Source organism: Pipistrellus kuhlii, unplaced genomic scaffold (genome assembly GCF_014108245.1).
Source record: "Pipistrellus kuhlii isolate mPipKuh1 unplaced genomic scaffold, mPipKuh1.p scaffold_m20_p_89, whole genome shotgun sequence".
Lineage (NCBI taxonomy): Eukaryota > Metazoa > Chordata > Mammalia > Chiroptera > Vespertilionidae > Pipistrellus > Pipistrellus kuhlii.
In genome coordinates this window covers 319,672-333,054 of record NW_023425594.1, presented here as the reverse complement: position 1 = coordinate 333,054, position 13,383 = coordinate 319,672, and the positions used below count along the sequence as shown (strand labels likewise).

Genomic DNA, 13,383 nt, shown 5'->3' with positions numbered 1-13,383 from the left:
ATGGGCTTTACCCAGTTTTGACTTAGAGGACTCTGTTGGGCATATTTAAAAGCTGGACTACATTTTTCTTTTTCTTTTTTCTTTTTTTAAAATATATTTTATTGATTTTGTACAGAGAAGAAGGGAGAAAGATACAGAGCTAGAAACATTGATGAGAGAGTCATCCACCAGCTGCCTCTTGCACACCCCCTACTGGGATATGCCCGAAACCAAGGTACGTGCCCTTGACCGGAATCGAACCTGGGTCCCTTCAGTCCCCAAGCCTACGCTCTATCCATTGAGCCAAACCGGTCTCGGCGATGGACTACATTTTTCAAAGATACTGTTGGCCTCATATGACTCCAGTGATATCATTTTTCAGACTTGAAGTCACCAACCTGGGAATTGTGCCTACCATTGCTCTTTTGTGTATGACAATAAAGGTCTTATTGTTCAAGCCACTGTTCATCTTGAGGTTCCAGTTACCTTTTTGGGTGCTTTGAAGTTGACTGGTTTGCTAGCACAAAGGGGTGAACAGCTTTGATTGGAATCCGGACTCTGTGTACCTCTGGGTTCAGTGTGATGGCAGAAGATGCGTCTTCCGTTTTGGCCTAGTTTGCGTTGCTGCTCGTAGCCTGTAGGGAAGACTGGGGAGCTTTGTGGCTTGGATGCCATGGCTTGGGGGTTCTGAGTTCAACCTGAGAAGGGGGACCTTGTGACAACCTTCACTGCTTCTGAGAGCAACATGAGCTTGTTCTCCTTCACAGGGCCATTGTCGCGTGCCCAGCACTGGTGAGGGGGCGTCTGTCCCTGCAGGTCCTGCCATGGAGCTGTGGGCCCTGAGGTCCTGACTTCTGTAGGTGCCATCACTGGTTTTAAGATCACAGGGGCCATGAGAAGGATCATTGTTGCAGAAACTCTGGATTCAGGGAGAGTGCAGAAGACTGCCACAAAGTGGTTAGCATGCTCTATTGATTTATTTCATTTTATTTTTCAAATATATATTTTTGTTGGCTTTATTTCAGAGGGGAAGGGAGGAGAGAGAGAAACATCAATGTTGAGAGAGAATCATTGATTGGCTGCCCTATTGGAGGTCAAGCATGTGCCCTGACTGAGAATCCAACCAAGACCTGGTTCATAGGTGACACTCTAACGACTGAGCCACACGAATCAGGCTCCTACACACTTTCCAATCTTCCAAGATGTATGAATCGCACATGTAAAACGGGCATCAACAGTTTCTCGTTTAAGACTGAATTTTTAAGAAATAAATGACAATACACTTTTATTTCTTCAACAACGATTTATCGGTCCTTGGACACGTGTCAGTCACATTCTAGGTTCCCGTGACTTTGGTGAACAGAACAGAAATTCCTGTCCCCCTTAACCTGAAATTTTAGTGGGGGAGACCATGAGTGGAAAGTATAATTGAGACTATATAAAGCATGTTCTAAATTAGGGGTGTCGAACTCAATCAGAGAAGGGGCCAAAATCTAAAATCCAGCCTAAATCGCGGGCCGAATGGTTTACTGAACAGTCATAAACTGTCATTGTGATGGAAACGCAGCGGAGTGCAGTGATGACAGCGCGGTGCGAGCCACATTGCAAGGCCTGGCGGGACGGATTTGGCCCGAGGGCCTTGTCTTTGACACATGTGTTCTAAATAGAGAAGTCCTATGGGGATAGGAGGTCACAGTTCAATTCCGGGCCAGGGCACATGCCATTGGTATCCTGCAAGAGGCAGCTTATCAGTGATTCTCATCACTGATGCTTCTCTCTCTTTCTCTCTCTCTCTCTCTCTCTCTCTCTCTCTCTCTCTCTCTCTCTCCCTCCCTCTTCCTCCTCCTCCCCCTCTCCCCTTCCCTCTCCTTCCCTGAAATCAATAAAAATATTAAATAAAATAGATATATCTACACACACACACACACACACTACAGGGAGGGAGTTCGGGCGTGGAGTCCCTGGCGTGGAGGTGCACCCGCAGGGGGCGGTATTTGATGGAGGAGAAGTCTCACCTCCACCTGGATCCTCTGGTGCACGCGCAGGGCCTGGAAGAAGCCCTTGTGGCACTCGGCGCAGACGCAGGGCCGCTCGTTGTTGTGTCTCCTCTCGTGGAGCAGGAAGTGTGAGAAGTTCCAGGGACACCGGTCACAGGAGTACAGCTTCCGGGTGGCGGTGCTGGGGCTTCCGCCCTCCGGCTTCTGGTTCTCCTCCAGGATCTCCTCTCTGGTGTCCTCCAGCCTCTCCTCCCTGGTCTCCTCCATGATCTCCTCCAGGAGCTCCAGGGTCTCCTCCATGGTGTCCTCCAGGGTCTCCTCCAGGATGTCCTCTCTGGTCTCCTCCATGGTCTCCTCCAGGAGCTCCAGGGTCTCCTCCCTGATCTCCTCCCTGGTCTCCTCTCTGGTCTCCTCTCTGGTCTCCTCCGGAGTCTCCTCCAGGGTCTCCTCCAGCATCTCCTCCCTGGTGTCCTCCATGGTCTCCTCCAGGAGCTCCAGGGTCTCCTCCAGGATGTCCTCCCTGGTCTCCTCCAGCGTCTCCTCCATGGTGTCCTCCATGGTCTCCTCCAAGATCTCCTCCAGGGTCTCCTCTTGGGTGGAGGCGCCCGGACTGGCTGCCCTGGGGCTGCGTGGACTCTCCCAGGACGCGGCGCCCTCTGTGGGCCCCGGGAGGCTCTCTCCCTGGAGGAAGAGCAGGGAGGGGGGCCGGTGGTCTTCCCTGTCAGCGCCGCATCCACACGGCCACGGAACCCTTGGTGGGAACCCTCCCCGCTCCCCTCCAGCTTTCCCACGAGCCCAGCACGGCCGGTCCTGCCCTTTCTGAGGGAGGAAGCGGCTCCTTCTGTCTTTTCTCACCCTGAAGGTTTCTGCTCCGTCGTGAATGCCTTTTATTTTTATTTTTTTAATGATTCTCTCTCATCGACGTTTCTAACTCTATCCCTCTATCTTGCTCTCTGTAAAAAAAAATCAATAAAGTATATTAAAAGAAAAAAGAGAAGAAGAAGAAGGTGAAGGTGCTGAAGCTGCTGACACCAAATCAGCATGACCCCAAGAGCAAGGCCCCGGGGACAAGAGCTAACAGGGAGGGGACTCCCCCCCTCCGCAGGCTCAGCCGGTCCGGTCCGGTCCTGAGCCTCAGAGGCTGTGACAGACTGAGGAGGGTCTTGAGCCTCAGAGGCTGTGACAGACCGAGGAGGGTCCGGGCCCCTGGGCCCGGGAGCAGTAGCTGCCGCCACACCTGCCCCCGTCCGGCCAGCCCCCTGTGAGGCAGCTCCTCGGTCCTTCCCCCGAGGTGTGCGCGGGCCTCTGCCTCCAGCGTCCTGCTCGCAGGCAGAGAGCAGGGCTTGGCTGTGAGGCTGCTTCCTGCCAGGCCGGGCCGGCTCCGTTCCCATCCTCCTCGGTGGCCTGAGCCTGCTTCTCCCCTCGGTAACTATTTACGATGTCTTCCTGTGGCTCAGAGACTGTGTCCTCAGCCTCAGTGGGGCTGATGGACGAGACCCTCCCTCCGACTCTAAGTTCTACCGTGTTTCCCCAGGAATAAGACATCCTCCGAAAATAAGACCCACTTACGGGTTTCCTTCTGAGTGAAATATAAGGCACCCCCCCGAAAATAAGCCCCCCCCCCAGGCTAAACATGAGAGATTTGGTCCACTGATTCTGAAAGAAATGGAGTCACAAGAAATTCACCAGGAAATTCAGGAATTGGATTGTGATGAGGATGTTCCAGAAAATGATATATGATTGTCATTGAATAAATGAGTAAATTCTTGATACTGTAGGGTTCTCAGTTTTTCTGGTTTGTATTGACAACTACCGTACTACCGTACCGTATACAGGTAATAAATTTCCTTTATTTTCATTTAACAATCAATGTGTACTATATTCTACTTCGCGGAAAAATAAGACATCCCCTGGAAATAAGACCAAGCGCATCTTTGGGAGCAAAAATGAACAGAAGACACTGTCTTATTTTCGGGGAAACAGGGTAGCAGGTGCTTCCCTGGTTCCTTGCTCTGTGGGGGCCTCGCAGGACAGGGCTGCACTTGCCGCACTGGGGAGGGGGGCCCTAAGCTGAGGCTCCCCCCAGGGCCTCTGGGGGCAGGCTGGGTGGCAGCTCCCTGGTGGACGGAGGGGTCTGCTTCCTGTAGGTGCTGATCCCGGTGCTAACACACTGGAGTCAGAGGCCCACGGAGGCTCCCCCGCCCCCAGGGGGTGAGGGGCCCATCCCTGCGTGTGGCCATCACCACTCTGCCTCCTCACACTCCTGCTGCTTGTTCTTCCCGGACTTGTTCCCACCAGAGGACTGAGGCCACTCCCCCTGGGAGGAGCGGGGCCGGGCCTCCTCCCAGGGGCTGTGCCAGCAGCTCTTGGTCTTAGCTCTGCTGCCATCAGCGGGTCTGGGACGGCCAGGCCCTTCCTCAGCACCCCTCTGGGGAAGATGGCACTGTGTTATCATAGACCCTCCCTTCCTCCAGGTGATGGACAGACGTAAACCCCACCTGCAGCAGACATTCCTGAGCTCTGAACCACCCATCAGCACCTGCCAAATACCCTAGGCCCCGGACTCCTGAGTCCCTAGGTCCCTAATCACCAACCAGCGTGTGCCGAGTGCCCTAAGCCCCGCCCCCTATCCTTAAAGGTGCTTGTACCCCGGCCCTTGCCCTCTTCTGCCCTTCTCCATGGAAGCAGCCGGCAGGAGTATCCCTCCCTCCAATAAAGCCCGTGTCCTGCCATCCAGTCTCCGGTCTGCCTTCTTTATTTGTTTATTTATTTATTTATTTTTAAATATATTTTATTGATTTTGTATAAGAGAGCAAGGGAGAGAGATAGAAACATCGATGAGAGAGAGTCATCGATCAGCTGACTCCTGCACACCCCCTACTGGGGAGGTGCCTGCAACCAAGGTACGTGCCCTTGACCGGAATCGAACCCGGGACCCTTCAATCCCCAAGCCGACGCTCTATCCATTGAGCCACACCGGTTTCGGCTACCTTCTCTATTTAATCTATCATATTGCGCCCACAATGAACGGAGACCTCCTCGCTGCAGTGCCCGCAGCCTGGGTGCGGTGCCCTGGCCAGGTCTGCCTTCCTTCAGGCCTCCAGGCGCCAGGCCTCGCTGTGCCCAGGAGGCGTGGAGGGGCTGTGGCCTCACTGCCCGCCCCGGGGCGGGACGCCCTGGCAGCCCCCTTCCTCCCGTGCCCTCTACTCCAGGGCCTTTCAGGGGCCCGGATGCACGGGCCGGGCTGGGGAACCTGAGGTGGCTCCGTGTCAGGAGATTCCGGTGGTTGGGACGCGTGGGAACATGCCGTGTTGTCAGATCTTTCCATTTTCCAAAAGAAGCTAGAAATCCTAAATAAATAAATAAATAAATAAATAAGTAAATAAATGAATAAATAAAATAAAAATAAAGCGGAGGCAAAGCCGGCCTAGTCCACTCCCCATGCACCTGACAACTGAGCTGGAGGGTTTTTTTTGCCTTTTCCCCCTGCCTTTACTGCCTCCGAGGTGAGGGACTACATTTCCCAGAAAGACCAGAGTGAAGTGGCAGCATCGTTGTGGGGACTACATTTCCCAGAAAGACCAGAGTGAAGTGGCAGCATCGCTGTGGGGACTACATTTCCCAGAAAGCCCAGAATGAAGAGGCAGCATCGCTGTGGGGAAGGGACTACATTTCCCAGAATGCACAGCGTGGAGTGGCAACACCGCCATCCAATAAGAAGGTAGGGAAGAGGGGCTTCTGCGGGTGACGCATTGCGAGAGGGCGGTACTTCCGGCTACTGCTCTGGCGGCCCCGTTCGTCCCTGTGGGGTTTATCGGCCGGAGGTTCGGAGCGCTCGGTCCGGTCCGGGTCCGGGTGCCGGTTCCGAAGGCGGCGGGAGCCTCTCCCCGCCGCACGGACGCGAGCGTGAGGCTCGGCGGCCCCGCGAGGGACCCGCTTCGGGGCGGGAGGTGCCGCCCCGCCCGCAGGTCCGATGGCGGCGGCCGCGCCCCGGCGCCCGGCTGAGGTGAGCGCGTCCCGCCTCCCGCCCCGGCCCCCGCCCCGCCGCCCGGCCGGTCAGGCCCGGAGGCGCGGGGACCGGTCAGGCCTGGAGGCGCGGGGGCCAGGGGCCGGCGGCGGGGCCGGGGAGGCCGAGCCCCGGGGCCCCCTGAAGCCTGGTAGCCATCGCCTCAGGCAGACACTGCAGGTTTTTGTTTTGTTTTTTTATATATATATATATATATATTTTTTAATATATTTTATTGATTTTTTTACAGAGAGGAAGGGAGAGAGATAGAGAGCTAGAAACGTCAATGAGAGAGAAACATCGACCAGCTGCCTCTTGCACGCCCCCCCCACTGGGGATGTGCCCGCAACCCAGGTACATGCCCCTGACCGGAATCGAACCCGGGACCTTTCAGTCCGCAGACCGACGCTCTACCACTGAGCCAAACCGGTTTCGGCTGTTTTTTTATATTTTATTGATTTTTTAGAGAGAGGAAGGGAGAGGGACAGAGAGTTAGAAATATCGATGAGAGAGAATCATTGATCAGCTGCCTCCTGCACGCCCCCCACTGGGGATGAGCCCGCAACCAAGGCACATGCCCCTGACCGGAATCGAACCCGGGACCCTTCAGTCCGCAGGCCGACGCTCCATCCACTGGGCAACACCGGCCAGGGGGACACTGCAGCTTTAACCCTCATTTTAACCCTGCTGTTTGGCTCCTGTTCTCATTGGCTAAAACAATAGGAAATTTATTTTGATTTTCTGAACTCATGGCTGCTGCCCCAGTCGACTGAACCCTCCATGGATGGTGGTTTGTGTGTCCCATGATGGTGACCTCACTGTCACAGAAGCACATTCTTCTGTACCTGGGACCCAGCACAGCTCAGTGACCCTGAACTGTCTCAGCGGCTGCAGAGAGCGCGTTCCTGTGGACTCAGTGGTCCCGGGACCTGGATTCGCCATCGTCCTAAAGAGCCCCGTGGGCTGGCCGCAGGCCGTGTGGCTCTCCGGGCAGAACTGAGCTGAGTGTTTAGGGAGCTTCCGGTCTCTCCTCCTGGGGAACCAAGGGCCCAGGCGGGACCCTGTTCTCTTTGAGCCCGTGAGGCCACAGTGGCTCCAGGACGGGGATTGTCCTTTGAGTTGGGCGATTGGAGGAGGACAGGCACAGGGTGGGTGTGGGGGGAACAGAGGGGAGGACTGTGGGTTCTCATTAGAGGAGCCTTTTCTGGCTTCATCTGTCCCGATCCTACTGCCCGGTGTTGGGAATAAGGGGAGGCCCCAATTCAAAGGACCTGGTAGAACACAAAACAAACTCAGGAGCCAGGCGGTGGCAAACATCTTAATTCTGCACGTGATCCGGAAGCACATGCTCACAGAGCACGTGCCCTGCTCAGATTCAAAACACCTGATGCCCCTGACCTGCCCTTTACTCTCGATTGGAGCTCAGGCCCCCAGTCTTTCCCTGTTGGCTAATTCAAAGGGGAAAGTTGGCCTTTGCCATTTCAAAAAGGTGGCCCCTGGGGGGCACTGCAAGCCGTGTGGCCAACATGGCGGCTGCCAAGTCCCACAGTCCCACATGGCGGCTGTCTAAAATGTTCTTCGACAGCGAAAACCGGTGTGGCTCAGTGGATAGAGCGTCAGCCTGCGGACTGAAAGGTCCCAGGTTCTATTCCGGTCAAGGGCATGTACCTTGGTTGCGGGCACATCCCCAGCGGGAAGGGGGGTGTGTGTGTAGGAGGCAGTTGATCGATAATTCTCCCTCTCTAACTCTCTATCCCTTCCTCTTCCTCTCTGTAAAAAAAAAAATCAATAAAAAATATTAAAATAAAATAAAATGTTCTTTGACAGAAAGGATTTGTTTATTCTCACACAGGGCAGGGTGACCTTTGAGGACGTGATCCTGTATTTCTCCTCGGAGGAATGGGAGCTCCTGGATGAGGCTCAGAGACGTCTGTACCACGATGTGATGCTGGAGAACCTGACACTGATAACCTCCTTGGGTGAGGATTTCAAATCCCCCTCCTCCACCCATGCTGTGGGCACTAATGTCTGCCCTTCCCTTTCCCCCTGTAGCAGGTCTCTCCTCAAACCAGGACCATGTTACTGCTTTCTTCCCCAGACCCCTGGATAGGTGCTGTGCTTAGTCCCCTGGGTAGGAGCTGTGCTTAGTGGGGTTGGGATCTGGGCATGGCCCTCTCCTTTCTTGAAGAGCCCCAGAGTTGCAGGGAAGGAATCAGGCCAGGAGTCTTCCAGTGAACCCATACGCCTGACTTGTGTCTCCTTGACAAAATGACTTTGTTCAGACCCCAGGCCCGGTGTGCCAGCTCCTGTGCCTCCCGCTAGCGGACATTGCCTCAGGCCGGCCTGGGCCAGGAGTCCCCATGGCTGACAGGGTCCCCTCCCGTGTGCTGTGGGCTGGTCTTGCGGGACCCTGTTCTCTGTGTGGTGTTTGGTTTTCTTTTCTGTTGGCAGTGATGTGCCGAGTTGTTCTGGGCTGGTGCTGGCTACTCATGTGTGCTGTCCTTGCATTTGCTCACTGAGGGAGTTGGGTTGGGTTAGAAAGAGGTGTTTCATAGGATGTACATGAATCCAGGCTCAGCAAAATGTTAGGAGTGGCAGAACATGTGATGCCAGTGCTGTGTTCTACTTATAGCAGACACCTACTGTGTTGGACTAGTGTTGTTTTTTCATAATATATTTTATTGATTTTAGAAAGAGAGGAAGGGAGAGGGATAGAGAGAACCAGCGATGAGAAACATTGATCAGTTTCCTCCTGCACACTCCCTATTGGGGATGTGCCCGAAACCAAGGTACATGCCCTTGCCTAGAATCGAACCCAGGACCCTTCATTCCCTGGGCCGACGCTCTATCCACTGAGCCAAACTGGTCAGGGTTGGACTACTGTTTTGATCCCATGCCTGGGGCTACATTTCATTTCTGTCTGTCTATCCCCTTCCCTGAAACTTGCACCAATTTTTCACCTCTGTCACTTATCACTTCTACTCTCACCTCCAGCCTCACATCTCTGCACTGTGTGTGTCTAGCCTGTTTTTCTCACCACGCCATCTGTGGTGCTTTCCTCGTCGGCCCCTATGCATTGTGTCCTGAGGTGTGTGCATATTTCTAAAAGTTCTGAATAGCAGCTGCCCTGTTATAGTTGTATTGTCTTGTGCCTTAACACACCCGTCTGCACAGCTTTTGTGTGACACCAGTAGCGAGGTTCTGAAGGGAAACCGTTGTTGAAGTGAACTGGGGACCCTGTGTCTGCTCTCTGTGTACACTGCCTGGTTGGGTCCTTCACCTCATGAGGCCTCCCCCAGTCTGTGCTCCTCATGGCCCAGTACTGGAGCAGCCCCATCCTCAGCGTGTGCTCACTCCCTGGTCCTGCACACAATGCCATGGACTGTTCCTGGGTGTGTCAGACACACGAGAGAGGACTGCCCCTTCCCTCCAGAGGCAACATGCACTTAACCAGCACTTTTCACTTTCAGGTTGTAGGCATTTAGCTCAGAATGAGGAGGCCCCTTCTGAGCTCAGAAATTCTTTACAAGGAGTGTCAGAGGTCAGGACTCCCCCGGAGGCCCATCCTTGTGAGCTGTGTGGTGTGGACGTGGGAGACATTTTGCACTTCACTGGGCACCCAGGAACGCATCCTGGGCAGAAGCTGTACCAGATGGGGGCATGTGAGGAACAGTTGGATGTGAGCACAGAACGTGAGCATCAGAAGCAGCTCACAGGAGAGATGTGCTTCAGAGGCCATGTGGAGAGAGCCTCATTGGTAAAGGACTGCAAGTTCTGTGAGTCGGGGACATCCGGTTCCTGTGAGGAGGTTTTGATGGACTTCCTGGCCAGCTCAGGATTTCTCCAGCATCAGGCCCCACACCCCAGGGAGAAGTCAAACAGGGGAACAGAGTGTGCTGCAGACTCCCACAATGGAAAATCTCTGTCTGATTCAGAATATATGAAAGGTTTTAATTGCAAACGCAAGCTTGTTCAAGACCAGAGACTCCTCACCCGAGAAACTGGCCACTTGAGTAGTGAATGTGGAAAATCTTGTGGCAAAAGCTGTAGACTCGTTGACTATTGGAGACCTCACACTGAGGAAAAACCTTATGAGTGTGGGGAATGTGGGAAGTCCTTTAAGCAAAGCTCTAGCCTCATTCAACACCGGAGAGTTCACACTGGAGTGCGGCCTCACAAGTGTGAGTTATGTGGAAAATTATTTAGCAACAAGTCCAACCTCATTAAACATGGAAGAATCCACACTGGAGAAAGGCCTTATGAGTGTGGGGAATGTGGGAAGTCCTTTAGCCAAAGCTCTGCACTCCTTCAACACCGTAGTGTTCACACAGGAGAAAAGCCGTATGAGTGCAGTGAATGTGGTAAGTTCTTTACCTACAGCTCCAGTCTCCTAAAACACCAGAGAGTTCACTCTGGGTCCAGGCCCTATACCTGCAGTGAATGTGGAAAATCCTTTACTCTAAAGTCCCGCCTGATTGATCACTCCAGAGTTCATAGTGGAGAAAAGCCATATAAGTGCAGCGAATGTGGGAAATGTTTTAGCCAAAGCTCCGTGCTTCTTGAGCATCAGAGAATTCACACTGGAGAAAGGCCTTATGAGTGCAGTGAATGTGGGAAATTATTTACTCACAATTCTAGTTTCTTAAAACACCAGAGAGTTCACACTGGGGAAAGGCCTTATGAGTGCAGTGAATGTGGAAAATTCTTTACTTACAGCTATAGTCTCATCAAACACAAAAGAATTCACACTGGAGAAAGGCCTTATGAGTGTAACCAATGTGGGAAAACTTTTAGCCAAAGCTCTGCACTTTTTCAGCATAGGAGAGTTCACACCGGAGAAAGGCCTTATGAGTGCAGTGAATGTGGAAAATTCTTTACTTACAGCTCTAGTCTCATTAAACACATAAGAATTCACACTGGAGAAAGGCCTTATGAATGTAGCCAATGTGGGAAATATTTTAGCCAAAGCTCTGCACTTTTTCAGCACCAGAGAATTCACACTGGAGAAAGACCTTATGAGTGCAGTGAATGTGGGAAATGCTTTACTTACAGCTCTGGTCTCTTAAAACACCAGAGTTCACATCAGAGAAAGGCCTTGTGAGTGTGGTGAATATGGGATATATTTCAGGCATAGTTCAAGCCTCATTACACAGCAAAGATTTTTACTGGATGATCTGGCTCAGTGGGTAGAGCCTCGGCCTGTCGACTGAAGGGTCCCAGGTTCAGTTCTGGTCAGGGGCACATGCCTGGGTTGCAGGCCTGATCCCTAACCAGGGGTTACAGGGGCAGCCAATAAATAATTCTCATCAATGTTTCTGTCTCTGGAATCAATTAAAAACACAATTGTTCTATAGAGTTAGCTCAGTGGATGGAACGTTGGCCTGTGGACTGAAGGGTCCCAGGTTCAATTCCATTCAAGGGCATGTACCTTGCTTGTGGGCACATCCCCAGTAGGGAGTGTGCAGGAGGCAGCTGATGTTTTTCTCTCATTGATGTTTCTCTCACACTCTCCCTTCCTCTCTGTAAAAAAATCAATAAAATATATTTTTTAAAAGTTGAAAACTTCACACTGCATAAAGGCCTTGTGAATATTGAACATGGAAAGTAATTTTATCTTCAACTTCAGGTCTTATTTTTTCAAGCCACTGTTCATCTTGAGGTTCTAGTCACTGTTTGGGTTTCTTTGAAGTTGACGGGTTTGCTAGCACAAAGGGGTGAATAGCATTGGTTGGGATCCCAAACTTTGTGTGTTTCCAGGTACAGTGTGATGGCAGAAGATGCGTCTTCCGTTTTGGCCTAGTTTGCGTTGCTGCTCGTAGCCTGTAGGGAAGACTGGGGAGCTTTGTGGCTTGGATGCCATGGCTTGGGGGTTCTTTGTTCAGCCTGAGAAGGGGGTCCCTGTGACAACCTTCACTGCTTCTGAGAGCAACATGAGCTTGTTCTCCTTCACAGGGCCATTGTCGCGTGCCCAGCACTGGTGAGGGTGCGTCTGTCCCTGCAGGTCCTGCCATGGAGCTGTGGGCCCTGAGGTCCTGACTTCTGTAGGTGCCATCACTGGCTTTAAGATCATAGGGGCCACATTGCTGCAGAAACACTGGATTCAGAGAGAGTGCAGGAGATTGCCACAAGTGGTTAACATGCTATAAATTTATTTTTCAAATATGTTTTCTTTTGTTGGTTTTACAATATTTCAGAGAAGAAGGGAGATAGACACATCAATGATGAGAATCATTGATCAACTGTCCCCTGCATGCCCCTTCCTGGGGATGGAGCCAGCAATGCAGGCCTGTGCCCTGATCAGGAATGCAAATTTCAATCTCCTGGTTCAAAGATCAATGCTCAACCACTGAGCCATGCCAGCTGTGCTGGGTGCTTGCTTTTAATTATTTTCAGGATGGATACAGAACAAGTTAAATCAGCTGTGCAAGCTAAAGTAAGCCCCAATATCTAGATGAAGTAGTTTTTAGCATCTCTGCCAGAGGGAGGAAAAAAAACAACAACAACCTGATCACCAGAAAAGGAAATTCAGTCTGAGAGGTTTTTTTTGCTGATGGAAAGACCGTGGCATTTGCCCAAGGGTGGCCTTTACTTTTTTCTAGGAGATCACTCAAAGTTCCCAGTAAAATGCCTAGCTGATGTGGGTCAGTGGTTGAGAGCTGACATATGAACCAAAAGGTCATAGTTTGATTAGCAGTCAGGGCACATGCCCAGGTTGTAGGCTTGCACTCCAATAGGGGATGTGTAGTAGGCAGCCACAGAGTGATTTTTCTCCCATTGATGTTTCTCTCTCTCCCACCCCCCCCATTACTCTCTGAAATCAGTATGTTTTAACGAGAGGCCCAGTGTACGAATCTGTTTCCGGGCCTGATGGGGGCTGGGCAGGCTATGGGGAGGGGTGCAGTGGCTTGGCCAGAGGGGCCGCCCCCACTTGAGGGTTGGGGCTGGAGGGAGGCGCTGCTGGCCATGGGGAGGATCTGTGAGCAGTGGGCAGCTGGCCCTTCCCCTGAATGGGTTGGGGTCCGGGGCTGCTGTTGGGGTAGGGGATGTGATCGGGGGCAGGGCCAGCCAGGGGGAAGGGCTGCAGGCCTATCATGGTGGCATGGGTCAAACAGGGGTGGGATGGCCAGGGGGATGGCTGGAGGGGGGGCATTTGGCCAGCTGGCCCTTTTGATGGGGTGGGATAGTCTGATCAGGAGCAGGCTGGCTGGGGGAGGAGCCACAGGAGGTTGACCAGCCAGCCCACCCCTTGATCAGGTGATTTGCCGGCCACAGTGGGCATCATAATGACTGTCATTGGCTTTTTATAGAGAGAGACTATATGTATATGTATTAAAAAACAAAGTACCGCTGAAACCGGTTTGGCTCAATGGATAGAGCGTCAGGTTGGGGACTGAAAGGTCC

At 52.6% G+C, this 13,383-nt stretch overlaps 3 protein-coding genes across 4 annotated transcripts in view; 1 reads left to right on the top strand and 2 right to left on the bottom strand.

Moving 5' to 3' along the window:
• Nucleotides 1–13,383, bottom strand: part of LOC118712380 (zinc finger protein 154) — a 280,454-nt gene that overhangs the window by 239,560 nt on the left and 27,511 nt on the right. The window lies entirely within an intron of this gene.
• On the bottom strand, nucleotides 673–5,729 carry LOC123651825 (zinc finger and SCAN domain-containing protein 4-like). The gene is made up of 5 exons (XM_045577314.1): nucleotides 5,647–5,729; nucleotides 2,558–2,694; nucleotides 2,361–2,419; nucleotides 1,995–2,210; nucleotides 673–798 (listed from the first exon to the last, which is right to left on the bottom strand). The coding sequence occupies exons 1-5, from the start codon at nucleotides 5,727–5,729 to the stop codon at nucleotides 673–675; spliced, it is 621 nt and encodes a 206-aa protein (XP_045433270.1).
• LOC118712363 (zinc finger protein 154-like) lies at nucleotides 5,759–11,354 on the top strand. Of its 2 annotated transcripts, XM_045577351.1 has the most exons (3): nucleotides 5,759–5,982; nucleotides 7,835–7,961; nucleotides 9,453–11,353. In XM_045577351.1, exons 1-3 carry the CDS (start codon nucleotides 5,950–5,952, stop codon nucleotides 11,081–11,083), a joined length of 1,791 nt encoding a protein of 596 aa, XP_045433307.1. In that variant the 5' UTR covers nucleotides 5,759–5,949; the 3' UTR covers nucleotides 11,084–11,353. The 2 variants fall into 2 exon arrangements, with proteins under 2 accessions (XP_045433307.1, XP_045433306.1); XM_045577350.1 differs by lacking the exon at nucleotides 5,759–5,982 and having other exon boundaries at nucleotides 7,790–7,961; nucleotides 9,453–11,354.